This window comes from Mercenaria mercenaria, chromosome 8 (assembly GCF_021730395.1).
Source record: "Mercenaria mercenaria strain notata chromosome 8, MADL_Memer_1, whole genome shotgun sequence".
NCBI classification, from domain to species: Eukaryota; Metazoa; Mollusca; class Bivalvia; order Venerida; family Veneridae; genus Mercenaria; species Mercenaria mercenaria.
This window is the reverse complement of record NC_069368.1, coordinates 45,000,918-45,015,100: the sequence shown is the minus strand read 5'-3', so window position 1 is coordinate 45,015,100 and position 14,183 is coordinate 45,000,918. Positions and strand designations below refer to the sequence as shown.

Below are 14,183 nucleotides of genomic sequence, written 5' to 3'. Positions count from 1 at the left end.
GTAACCCAGAGAAGCTAGTACTACATACAACTTGCTATATGCCAAGTTTGGTGACTGTATATTAATACTAAGTAAAGTTCAAAACTGGAAAACACCTCCTTTTTTGGGGTAATACACCACTGAGCACTGATGCTGTGTTAAGTGTAGGTGATGTCGGTTGCATTTACTTTGAAAACAATAGGTAAAGAAAGAAGGATTTTTATGTTTCATCCGCAAAAGCCAACATGTTATAATCAGAATATATTTGGGACTTTCCACAACAAATTTATTAAATTTTATGTAATATGCTCTGTTTCCACAAAATCTATTTTCCATGAAAAATAATGATGTATAGAACCTTGGTTTGATTACTTTGTAAATAATTAACTATCATAATATTCTAACTGGAGCTTATAATATGCAATGCAAAGTTACACAAAAGCTGCTTAAATAAGGACAAATCTCATGAATACAAACTCTTTCATAAATTAGTTGCTTATATTATAGCTAGTATATATATATAACTGGCTCTAGCACATATCATACAAATTTATCAGTTCCACAATACAGACAGGCATACATAATTTTATTATGCTTGTTCACTAAGTTTACATACAAATATGTGGGTCCCTTTTAAGTTCATTATAAATTTTCATTTGAGGATTTCATACAACTTTTTTGCTTAGTTTTCTTTAAGAATTCACAAGGCACAGTCAGTAATAGTTCCAAAATTTTGATAAATTTCTGCATCATTTAGCGAACGTTCCATATCTAAAAGCAATACTAGGAAATTACCCGAGTTACCCATAGAAACCAAACTTTACAAAATATTTGTCAATGTTTACACACAGTTAACTCTTACCATGCTAAATTTCTATAATGGACTGGTCCATCTTCCAATATGGGCAGTACCATTTATCATTTGAAGGGGTGTTTACTAAAAATTTACTGACTGAATAGCGAACAGTGCAGACCATGATCAGACTGCACGGATGTGCAGGCTGATCTTGGTCTGCACTGGTCGCAAAATCAGAATCACTTGCCGCCAGCAGGCTAAGAGTTAAATACCATTACGTGGACACTACCTGTAATTCTGAAATAACTTTTTCCCACATTAACAAGTTAAATTATCCCATTTTAATCCAAATATAAAGAGATACCAAATTAGCTCTAGGGTTTACTCAAATTTTCTTCAGCTGGGTTATATAAATAAAATATAAAACAAACCTTTTTCGGCATAAATGGCCTTTGACATGAGCCTGAATACGTATGGCACTACGTCGGACAAGATGGTAGTTCTTTCTTTCTCTTGAGCCTCGATAGCAACGCTGTATCAACAATACAGCTTCTCGGAACATTTCTACTCTTCGCTGAGCAATGAACCGTCTAATGTATTTCTAGACAAATAAATAATAATAACTAATGAAAATAGGTTCTAAAGTGACATAATTCTTAAATTCAAACACTTTAACCCTTACCATGCTAAATTTATATAATGAAGTTGTCCATCTTTCAATTCGGACAGTACCATTAACTATTAAAAGGGGTGTTTACTAGTGTTGTAAAATCGGTTTCAAAACAAAATCGATAATCGAATCGAATCTGAACAGCTATTTCGATTCACAATCGATTATATAATCGAAAGTAAAAGCATTCAGACTTACCTATAATTATACTCTTATTATAGATTCCACTTAGGCAATACATTTCAGATAATTTCATAAAACAAAAATATACTATGCTTTTATCATTACTTGGGACTAGGGATGTTTATTAAAATTGTACTCGTAAATACTTTTCTTGATAAGTAAATTAAACCAATAACAAGTGTCAAGTGATCATGGTGAATACATTTAATGTATTTAGGGAATGCATTTTTACTTTTAACTATAAATTTCTATAAGTATAAAATTGATTAATTTAATCTCAATCTCGTTGGCTTGATAAGATAAATAAAACAAGACAGTTCAAGACTATTTCAAAATAAGGTTGACAAATTGACAGACACAGAGAGGTACATCGGGATCATTGTTAAATAATTCACAAAGTCCATACGAATTACGAAGAGTTCGAATAGTTTGGGTACGAAAACATACCTTTGTTCACATATGATTTTCGGCAGAGTTTGCAAATAACAGATTGCATGTTGAGGTTTTCTTTAATAGGTGGTCCTTGTTTTGTTTTTTCGAAGCCAAAATAAGCCCACACAGTCGACCGAACTTTTCATGGACACTTTTTTCTGCCATTTTACGTGTGAGAGTGACGTCCCTTGCGGTTTAATTAACGAAATGTATGAAAATTACGGATATATGGAATGAACGGAAAGGGATCAATTGCGCGAAAAGCGCTAGCGACATCGATTTCAGAACTCCAACATCGATAGTCGGCGACCTGCGGCTGCCGGCGACGATTATTCGATTTAACTCGATCATCGTTTCATCACTAGTGTTTACCAAAAAGATACTGACTGAATGGCGACAAGTGCACATCATGATCCGACTTCATGGATGTGCAGGCTGAACATGATCTGCACTGGTCGCAAAAGCAGAATCAATCGTGTCCAGCATGATAAGGGTTAAAGGCCTAGAAATCTGTAAAAACATTCTTGACAGCAATACTGAGTAACTCATGACCCCTGAAATTGCTTGTTAGAATAATGCAAACAAGACTTTTGACATTGCTTCTGACCAAGTTTGGTGAACATCCACTGAGTGATTCATAAGATAAAGTAGTTATAAAGGTTTTCCATATTTCCAAGCTCTGGCAACCCGTGAAAGTTGCTAGCCAGAATTATTTGAACAGTTTAGGCAAGAGAGTTATACAAAGATGCTTAAGACCAAGTTTGGTCTTTCAAGCCATTCATGTAAATGCAGCCTCTAAAACAGGTCCGGTAGAATGATCTCAAAAACGAAAAAGATGTTACAGATCAACCTTGGTACAAATGCATGAGTGGTTCAAGAGAAGTGTTTGAAGGATTTTCTATCTTTAGTTTGGATTTGGTAGTTTAGAATTTGCACTGCATGGAAACTGTAGGGGTTGAGTACACAAGACAGTCTAACAGATAGAGTGCCAGTTCAAACATTAAATACCTCATCATAACATGCATAAATACATCCAATAAGAGATGGATGGATGGATGGATGGATGGACAGATAGATGAATGGACAGAAGGAAAGATACAGCTAAACCAATATGACAATATATAATGACTTTAAAGATATAGCATGCTTAGGTAGCTCTCTTACCTGTAAGATGACAGTACTTTCTCTCAGTTGGATGTAGTTCCTTCGCTCAACTTTTGTTTTCACCCATCTCTGGATAGTGATCACACGTTTCATAATGGCATGATGAAGGCACTCATCTATTAACAACTTCTCTGTTTCACGTAGAAACACCTGAATAAATAACGACAAGGACATGGAAAATGTTCTGCTATTTCATATTTCTGAAGTGTTCTTATAAATTAGTTGTTGTATAAAACAATCCTTGTCAAAAGCAATTTCAAAAAAGAACACTTCATAAGCAGTTCTTCTTGATTTTGCAGCAATATTTTGCAGGCAAATCGGTAAATGTACAGCCAATTTTCCAAACAGAAAAGTCGTTGCATAAGAAGTTAAAATCATATCCATTTAAACAATGGATTCAATTACACTTTAACAGAAATGCTAGCCTGAAGTCTTCTATAATCATATGATGTTAATGTTTGAGAAAACAATGGCTAAGACTACCATTATATGTGCTGGGTTTTGCTCTATATTGCAATGTTCTTGGTGCTTACTTGTTTGTGCCTAATTGTTATTGTTTAAAATTGAAGATAACATCTTTCCACAGTCAAGCATAACATAAAATGAGCCAAATTAAAATACAAAATTTCCTCATAAAATAAATTACTCCGAACTATTCAATACGACTGTCTTCAAATACAATAAGTCACTTAAGCAGCCGAGGAATAACCAACTTACCTTTCTGGTATAACACATGTTAACAGCCAAGATGTATATGTCATAAAGCATTATACATTACCAACTTAAGCATACATGAAAAACAACTCAAAGGCACATGGGAGTTCCCAAGTCTTGTATGGCAAGTATAATAAGCAAAGATATAATTGTCATAAAGCAGTGTTTAAGTACTGGCAGATATCCCCTTCCAATGTTCTCCACAAGTACTTGTCAACTTCTCCACATGACTCAGAGGCGGAGGACTTTTGACTTCAGATCCAATGTCTCCGATCAAATTGTCATGGAGAACATATATGCCTTGACAGAGGATCAAACTCGTAATCCAACAATCCACAAATCTACATAATCCCTATTGAACTAAGCAGATAGGCTAAAAGGCAGTCCTAAAAGAAAGAAAAGTAAGTCAGGGTGACCAACCTTGGTTTTTCCGATCTGGTAATTGTCCTGGTTCATGTTCATACTCTCCAGAAATTGCGACACGTCTTCCTTTCCACTCGATAAACCTTTCGGCAGTAGAATCTTGTACAGCTGAACAAATTCCTGAAATTGCCAATGACAAAATAAAACTTGTGTTGTTACTGATTGCAAGCAGTGGTAACTTAAGTTTCAACAACAGCATTTTGCCTTTTATATACCCTGACAACCTAAACCTTTAGCATCTTAGTATGTATCTACCAAATAAGGTATCATAGTTAGTCATTTTATGTGCTAATATAATAGTATACGCCATCATGACTGTTTATCTTAACTTCACATGAGTCAATTCTTCGGAAACAGTGATAATTAATATAAAAATAATATAAGAACTATCATTGACGTTGATAAGCACCTCCTGGACACTGCTTTCGACAGGGAAGGTGAAATGTTATGATCATGCCCTTCAACTCTCATTTGTCCTTTAAACTAGAGACTTGAGTCGTGCATGATTCTTGTCATACTCTGAATATGTATGTTAAGTTATTTAGTCATCCTCAAATTTTAAGATGAAATAAAGCTTTTTAAATTTTGACCTTTCAGTGTGATCTTGACCTTACCATTACACCTAATGGTCTTAAGTTGTGCACTAAGAGACAAAGAATTAATGCTAGTTTTACGAAAATCCTTCAGGTGGTTTAGAAGATAAATAGTGGACAAGACTTTTAAAGTATTGTACAAGCGGTTAATTTTGCCACACGGAAATTTTTGATAATTTTATGAACAAAAAATATTCACAAAATTAAAACCACACACAGGTTAAAGTCAAATAGCCTTCAATTCTGTAGAACCTTTGTCATTTCCACGTATTTTCAGTGAAATATATAGGAAATACAGTCAAACCTGTAAATAATGACTGCCTTTGAACAGAGACCACCTGGCTCTAAATACTGACAGTTTTGTTACCTACTTTAACCTTTAGCCTGCTAAATTTTTAAATTGGACTGGTCCATCATTCAATTTGGGCAATATCATTTATTATTTGAAGGAAATTTTCTGACTGAATAGCGAACAGTGCAGACCATGATCAGCCTGCACGTCCATGCAGGCTGATCTTGGTCTGCACTGGTCGCAAAGGCAGAATCACTTGCCGACAGCAAGCTAAAGGTTAATATTTACAGTATATTTTAACTAGAGAATAAAGTCCATCTCCTAAAACAGACCACTTTCTGTCTCTCCAAAGGGTGTGTTTATAAACAGGATTGACTGCATATGATCTTTTTCATTTTACATAACTTATCAGCATAATATTATTTTGCTGAAATGGGCAACAAAACACTAAATGATAATGTAACCCAAAACTGTCACAGCAGATCACTTTACAATTGCTGCTTTTGACAAACTGATTTTATACTTTTTATTTTAACCCTTACCCTGCTAAATTTCTATAATGAACTTGTCAATCTTTCAGTTTGGACAGTACCATTAAATGTTAAAAACAAGAGGGCCATGATGGCCCTATATCGCTCATCTGTTATCATTGCACTTGAGGACAAGAAGGTCCTCAGAAAAAATATCTAACTCCAAAGGACAGGAACAACAAAGGGAAGAAATTTAACTAAAAAGAAAAAAAAAATTCTTAAAAGGTACAGATATGTCAAAATACACCTAAAAATTGGAGGTACCATCCGTGTTGTACCATAGAAAAGTGGTCTCGGTTTTTCCCTACGGCCAATAATAAAAAAGTTACTCAAAATAAGCTATTTATAGTAACATAAAAGGGAAGAAATTAAAAAGAAAATTATTGTAAGTGAACAAAAGAAGGATCTGCCAAATAAATCTGTTGACATAAATGAAATTTCAGATCAGTATCTAAGTTACGGAGATATACCCATTTTAATTTGAAATAAAGGGAGGTAATTTGACAGAAAATCAGTCCATAGTTATCTACCCTGATTGGCTCAGTCCAACTAATGACAATAATGAAATTTCAAATAAGTCCTGTAAGTACTTACTGATATAAATCCATTTTGATTACAATCAGGGGAGGTAATCAGATATAAAATAACTCTGGAACCTACGATTGGATCTGATTTGTCATGGAATCCAAGATTTATTGTTGTTGAAGATATTTTGGAAGTTTGTATCAAATAAAACCATAAACTAGAAAATGCTTTTGTAAAAAAGCGCATGTCTCCCCCAGTGCAAAGTCCTATAGGCAAGAAGTCAATAGGAGTCAGGAGCAAAAGTCAAAGAGACACTGATGGTTGGCTGCAATAGGGATCATCTACTTGGCATGTCCAGTCATCCCGCTAAATTTCAACACTCTTGGCCTAGTGGTTCTCAAGTCACTGTTCAGGCTCCTGTGACCTTGACCTTTGATCAAGTGACCTCAAAATAAATAGGGGTCATCTACTCTGCATGTCCATTCATCCTATTAAGTTTCAACATTGTAGGTCAAGTGGTTCTCAAGTTATTTCCAAAAAATGATTTTACATGAACAGGCCACTGTGACCTTCACCTTTAATAGACTGACCCCAAAATCAATAGGGGTCATCTACTCTGCATGTTCAATCATCCTATGAAGTTTCAACATTCTGGGTCAAGTGGTTCTCAAGTTATTCATCGGAACTGGTTATCAATGTTCAGGCCCCTGTGACCTTGACCTTTAACGGAGTGACCCCAAAAACAATAGGGGTCATTTACTCTGCATGAACAATCATCCTATGAAGTTTCAACATTCTGGGTCGAGAGGTTCTCAAGTTATTCATTGGAAATGGTTTTCCATGTTCAGGCCCCTGTGGCCTTGACCTTTAACAGAGTGACCCTAAAATCGTTAGGGGTCATCTACTCTGCATGACCAATCATCCTATGAAGTTTCAACATTCTGGGTCAAGTGGTTCTCAAGTTATTGACCGGAAATGGTTTTCAATGTTCAGGCCCCTGTGACCTTGACCTTTAATGGAGTGACCCCAAAATCGATAGGGGTCATCTACTTTGCATGTACAATCATCCTATGAAGTTTCAACATTCTGGGTCAAGTGGTTCTCTAGTTATTGATCGGAAATGGTTTTCCATGTTCAGGCCCCTGTGACCTTGACCTTTGATGGAGTGACCCCAAAATCAATATGGGTCAATTACTCTTGATGACCAATCATCCTATGAAGTTTCAACATTCAGGGTCAAGTGGTTCTCTAGTTACTGATCGGAAATGGTTTTCAATGTTCAGGCCCCTGTGACCTTGACCTTTGACGGAGTGACCCCAAAATCAATAGGGGTCATCTACTCTTCATGATCAATCATCCTATGAAGTTTCAACATTCTGGGTCAAGTGGTTCTCTAGTTATTGATCGGAAATGGTTTTCAATGTTCAGGCCCCTGTGACCTTGACCTTTGACGGAGTGACCCCAAAAACAATAGGGGTCGTCTACTCCAGCAGCCCTATAACCCTATGAAGTTTGAAGGTTCTAGGTCATATGGTTCTCCAGTTATTGCTCGGAAATGAAGTGTGATGTACGGACGGACGGACGTACTGACGGACGGACGGACAGGGCAAAAACAATATGTCTCCTGGGGGAGGGAGACATAATGAAGTCTCTATATGGCTGCAAAAGCCAAAATAGCCAATTTTGGACCTTTAGGGGGCCATAACTCCACGATGGAATCTGGCCAGTTCAAGATAAACCAAGATCTTGTGGTGATACAAGTTGTGTGCAAATTTGGTTAAAATCAGATCATAAATGAAGCTGCTATTGTGCAGACAAGGTCAAAATAGCTAAGTTTGGCCCTTTCAGGGACCATAACTCTGAAACCCATTATGGGATCTGGCTGGTTCAAGAAAGGAACCAAGGTCTTACGGTGACACAAGTTTTGTGCAAGTTTGATTAAATTCAAATCATAAACAAAGCTGCTATTGAGCAGACAAGGTCGAAATAGCTAATTTTGGCCCTTTCAGGGGCCATAACTCTAGAACCCATAATGGAATCTGGCAAGTTCAAAAAAGGAAACAAGATCTTATGGTGATACAAGTTGTGTGCCAGTTTGGTAAAAATCAAATCATAAATAAAGCTGCTATTGTGCAGACAACGTCAAAATAGCTAATTTTGGCCCTTTCAGGGGCTATAACTCTGGAACCCATAATGGGATCTGGCCAGTTCAAGAAAGGAACCGTGATCTTATGGTGATACAAGTTGTGTGCAAGTTTGGTTAAAATAAAATCATAAATGAAACCACTAACGTGCAGACAAGAAATTGTTGACGGACGCACGGACGGACTGACGACGGACGAAGAGTGATCACAAAAGCTCACCTTGTCACTATGTGACAGGTGAGCTAAAAAAAGATACTGACTGAATGGCGAACATTGCAGATCATGATCAGACTGCACGGATGTGCAGGCTTATCATGATCTGCACTGGTCACAAAGGCAAAATCAATCCTGTCCAGCATGATAAGGGTTAATAAAAGCAAACATTTCTGCAGGCAAAATGCCCTCAACTGGGTATTCTCATATTTTGTATGATGTAAAAAATATTCACATATGCAGTACTTGACCTGTGACATCCAGGTGTGACCTTGACCTTGGACCAATTGACCTGGGTCATACCTGATTTATTTTCTCCGTATGATGTACATGTACACTGAAAATCCCTTGTATAGGTTCAGATATATGCCGCAGGAAAAGAATTACATTACAGGCAGATTGACAGACAGACATACATGTGACCCCACTATTGCTCCCATATAATTTGAATCTGGGGGAATGATAAACAGTATGATTAAAGAGGATTTCAACTAAAGAATGACGTATAAATCATGTTTTTGCTATTTCATTTATCATCACCTCAGTACGTCAGATTTTAAGTCTCTTTGCACACTGTGTACAAACAGCTTTGATAATTGATCAGCAAACCATCCATATAGGGCTTGTTTCATAACAACTGAGTCACTAATTAGCAACATTAAACTTGACTTGTTTTTGGACATTGTACAGACGTCAGAATTCATAGAGAGGGCTAAGTGGCCATGGATCGCTCATCTGAGTTTTATAGCACAAATAAGTTTCAGCGGGGCTACAGTTTTCAAACAAATTAACATGATTTAATTACTTCAGTAGAGGGTCATCCAAGCAACGATTGTGTGAGATTATTCTGATATATTTGAAACACTTTGATTCTTTATCAAGAACATTAACTTCAAAGTTCATCTTGTTTCCACCAGTAACTCATCTATACATAAAGGATGAAGACCTTTCTTTCTAAGTCATTACTACATAAGTATTTTCAATCTTTGTGTACTTACAATAAATCTCAGACGTCAATATTCTTCCATATTGACTTGCAAATATCATCTTCGGTGCATGAAGTCTTTTGTAATGTAATTTTAATTCATTAACTTTGATATTATCAATTTTACTTGGCAAAACAACATAATGTATATCCTTTGTAAAGTATCACCAAGAATACACATGTAATAGAGAGATAATTAGCTTTGCATCGAGAAATATTCACTCATTCTTTTGTGAAATAATACTGCACTCCCTAAATTACCCCATTATTACATCATCCAATAGCATAAACTATCGAATGGCAAACTGAAGCCCTGGCTACTTCTCCTTTAGCATATAAAATTCTAAATGCGCAGACCCCAAGACTAGCTTTTACTTTGAAACTTCCACCATCTGCTTCAATAATTAGTTAAATACAGACACTAGTCTCCAAGGTTACTTATTTCCGTACAATATACTGATTAACTTTCTGACAAAAGACAGATACTACAGTTTTATCAACTAAAAATATCTTACGTCAAGGAGTTACAGAAAAGAAGAAAGACATACTAAGATTCAAACATAGTTCCCCATCCCCGAAATATGTGTACAACAGTGGTATAATAGCCTCAACACTCACCTCAAATAGAAGTCTGTAATTGTACCCGGACTGTCGGATACGAACTGTAGCGAGCATTCCAGTGTAGCGAAGCTGCCGTAGAACCAGAACGTCATCCAACTTACACGGCAATTTTTCCGCATTAGATTTGATACATCGGATAAAGAATGGATTTGCCTGGTTCAGTGTCGCCATCAGTCGTGATAAAGACCACTGGAAAAGAATATTACGTAACTATTTATTTTTAAGTAGCACACTAGGTTAGAGGAGTAGGCAGAGCTGAAGACTTCCAATCTCCGGGTTATTAGTTTGATTCCTCCGCAAGGCAAGTTCTTCGTAAAAATATCACAAAAGATATTATGTCTAACAAATTCATCTTCAACTCAAAGTGATTCAAGTGAAGAAGTTGTCTACTACTTGTGGAGAACAAAGTCAGCATGGTTAAGGTATCCAGTTACACTTAGTATCACTATGTTAACTAGCCATTAATTGTAATAGAATTCTGTTGAAAACTTGCAGAAATTGATGTCAAACAAATCTACACACAAATCAAATGATCAAGCTAAGACAAATGGAATGTAACTAAATTAGGGCTAAGTCTAAATATGCCTTAAAGCAAAGTCCAACATATAGATTTGTTTCACTCAAAACATTTCCTTCAGTTGCTTAGCTTGTAATGAGAGTTTGAATCCCTAGTGAGTGTGTGTGTTCGGGTTTAACGTCTTTTTTCAATAATTTTTCAGTCATATAAACGACGGTGTCTACTTATAGCAGTGAGCATTATGCCCAACTTTATAGTGCTGCCTCACTGGAATATCACGCCATAGACACGTGGCATGATACCCCACCCAGTCACATTATACTGACACCGGGCTGACCAGTCCTAGCACTATCCTCTTAATGCCGAGCGCCAAGCGAGGAAGCTACTAGTACCATTTTTTATGTCTTTGGTATGACGCTGCCGGGGATTGAACCCACGACCTCCCGCACTCAAAGCCGACACTCTACCACTAGGCTACCGAGGCGGTAGTGAACTGACTGATATAAACAAATGACAGTGTCAGACTGCAAGCAAAGAACATGACTCCAGGGCTCATACTCCTAAATTACCCCAATTGGGAAGCACCTGTAACTACACCAGTCCTGACTATTCATGTCTCAAGAACTGTTAAACTGTGTAATAATTAATATTCATGGATTTCATGGTTGTGTCTGTCCTTGAAATCAACTCCCAAGAAAAAAATTTCCTACTCATTTTATCTTCATGATTTAAACTGCACAAATTCTAATCTCTCCAATCATTTTGACCAAAACCACAAGCCTATGCCAACAAATTTGAACAATTTTACAGTATTTAACAGTATTTAATGGAAAACTGTACTAACTTGGACAAAACCATTTACAAATATTTTTGAGCATGCAGTGTATTTTTATCTCATACAATCTGAAATATTTAACAGATTTTACCTGGAATTGAGCACCAACACTTGGTGGTTTCTGTTTTGTGTTCACTTTACCACCGATGTATATGGTACGATTTGCAATGGCTTTCAGTGTCTTTATGTCTGAAAACATCTGCAAGACAAAAAATAAACATTGTACGAACTACACAACAGACAAAGAATATCCCCTAAGGTTTCTAACTAAAAGAGTAATATAATACAATAAAAGGAGACAAAGTGGAACAACGGACAAGTGGTTCATATACTGATAACAGACAATCATCGTATTAAGTCTGACTATTGTACCATTCTGTAGTTATTGATCTGAAAGTAAATGATATGACCGAAGAACCAACACCCAGTGAAACAATATGCCCGCTGGTTTTTCAAAGGGGGCATACTTAGCAATACTTGACAAGGTACTCGATAAATATACAGTCAGTTTATTACAATTTTTTGACAAAACATACACAGTTGAAACTTGTTATCTCAAATTCCAAGGGATCGAACAATTAACTTCTAACCGAAATTCGACTCAAAATGATGTTTTGTGCATGTGCTTTCGGGATGGGACTTGCAAATATCTTCCAGATAGCTGGAATTCTAAGATAAGCGAATTCAAGATTTTGAGTAAAAAAACATTTTTTACACCCAAGTAGAGCATATAATAAGAATACTTACTGTTTGTGGCCTTGACTTTGGCTTGAACGATTTGTTTTTCCTAAACAGAAACAAATAAAAAAAAATTCACTAAAAATCTCAAACGCTCACAACAAATTTAAGTTCTTGTTTAAAATACAAACAGTTAACATAATACAGAAGTTATAAACTGGTTTTGGTAAACAAAACTACTGTATCTGCTCATGTAAGACAAAGCAAGTACAATATTTTTGCACCAAATCCCCAGAAATAATATACAGGGTAAGTTGCTCTTGCATTAATGGCATATATACAAAAATGATTACATTTAATACTGGAAGCAGGAATATAAATATTTAATTTGTATCAGGTACAAGAAAAAGGCAATAAAGTATTTACAAAAAAAAAAGAGAAAAAGAGCGATACTAATCTATTTATCAAAATATACATGTATTCACAAACCGGACAGAAATTTAACAAAAGTACCTATGTTCTAAATTTAAAAATCATGCACTGTGACAAAAGAACTGTATGCAGAAACTTGGAGTGACAAACATTGAAAATGATAGTGCACCAGACTGATATCATGCAAGCAAAAGGTTTATTAACCCTCTTTAATATCCCCTTTTTCATCCTACGTATGTTTACACTTTCAAAATTTTACATATTTATATAAATTTACAAATTTCTCACAATTATGAATCTTTGAAGTGCGAGGCCAAATAAAAAGATCCAGTGTTCCCTAAATCGTTTAGTTTTCCAGCCTTTACTTTAAAAGTGCACCAAAGGAAAGACAGTGCAATTACTGGAGTCCTTAGTGAAAATATAACAGGAGAACTCAATGTGAGAACATACATCAATACTTTAGTAGCGCGTCTCATAACACGTGCATCATCCTCGGACAAGTACGCGTCTACAGGACTCCGTAAACTGGAGGAATGTCGCTGACCTGACATAAATACATCATCATCTTCATCATCTGTCCCATAATTGTTGTCCCTATGACTGTGGCGCTTATCATGCACAGAGGAGCGGGGAGAGCGGTGCTTGGGTGGGTCAGTTGGGGATATACGACGCGGGCTACAAAATACAGGAACAACATTCAACATTCTTGCCATGTGATGCGTCTACATGTTTCACTTATGTGACAAATTGCCATCTTTACATTCTGATGCCAATCTATATCAAATACTTGTAATAACACCCCTGTGTTTTTCACTGTTCTATTTCCATTTGCTTTTACAGCTGATTTCATTAATTTGAAAGTAATTTTGAGTCCTATCAAATATATCACATTTTCCTACTACTTATTTTTTTTTTTTTTTTTTTTTTTTTGATTTAACGTCGCACCGACACATGACAGGTCATATGGCGACTTTCCAGCTTTAATGGTGGAGGAAGACCCCAGGTGCCCCTCCGTGCATTATTTCATCACGAGTGGGCACCTGGGTAGAACCACCGACCTTCCGTAAGCCAGCTGGATGGCTTCCTACTACTTAATAAGATAGAAGTTGCTTTTTTACAAATCCCCCCCAAACATATTCAATGATAATCTAAAAACTAAACATTTTGGTGCAAATGGAAGGAATTTTTTTTGCATCACAGGACAAGTTAAGAGTATACTGAAATGCTGAAGTAATCAAGTCAAAAAGTCAAGAATGGCAAGAAAATGTGTCTAACTTTTTATTAGCAACCTTGTGCAGAGTCATATAATCATGACGGTAGCAGTCAACTGCATTGGCAATCAACACAGAAATAACCCTTACCCTGCTAAATTTCTATAATGAACTTTCCCATTTTTCAGTTTAGACAGTACCATTGACTGTTAAAGGGTTGCTTACCTAAAAGATAATAACTGAATA

General features: G+C 36.2%; 1 protein-coding gene across 16 annotated transcripts in view; it reads right to left on the bottom strand.

Moving 5' to 3' along the window:
* Positions 1 to 14,183, bottom strand: part of LOC123566454 (unconventional myosin-IXa-like) — a 117,344-nt gene that overhangs the window by 47,931 nt on the left and 55,230 nt on the right. For 14 of the 16 annotated variants that reach the window (XM_053549820.1, XM_053549826.1, XM_053549827.1 and 11 more), the window contains 7 exons: positions 13,177 to 13,401; positions 12,364 to 12,403; positions 11,708 to 11,815; positions 10,262 to 10,453; positions 4,359 to 4,481; positions 3,225 to 3,374; positions 1,207 to 1,376 (listed from right to left, as the gene is read on the bottom strand). In XM_053549820.1, coding sequence (XP_053405795.1) covers positions 1,207 to 1,376; positions 3,225 to 3,374; positions 4,359 to 4,481; positions 10,262 to 10,453; positions 11,708 to 11,815; positions 12,364 to 12,403; positions 13,177 to 13,401 — 1,008 coding nt within the window. The remainder of the gene's footprint in view (positions 1 to 1,206; positions 1,377 to 3,224; positions 3,375 to 4,358; positions 4,482 to 10,261; positions 10,454 to 11,707; positions 11,816 to 12,363; positions 12,404 to 13,176; positions 13,402 to 14,183) is intronic. The other 2 variants (XM_053549831.1, XM_053549832.1) reach the window with 1 other exon arrangement.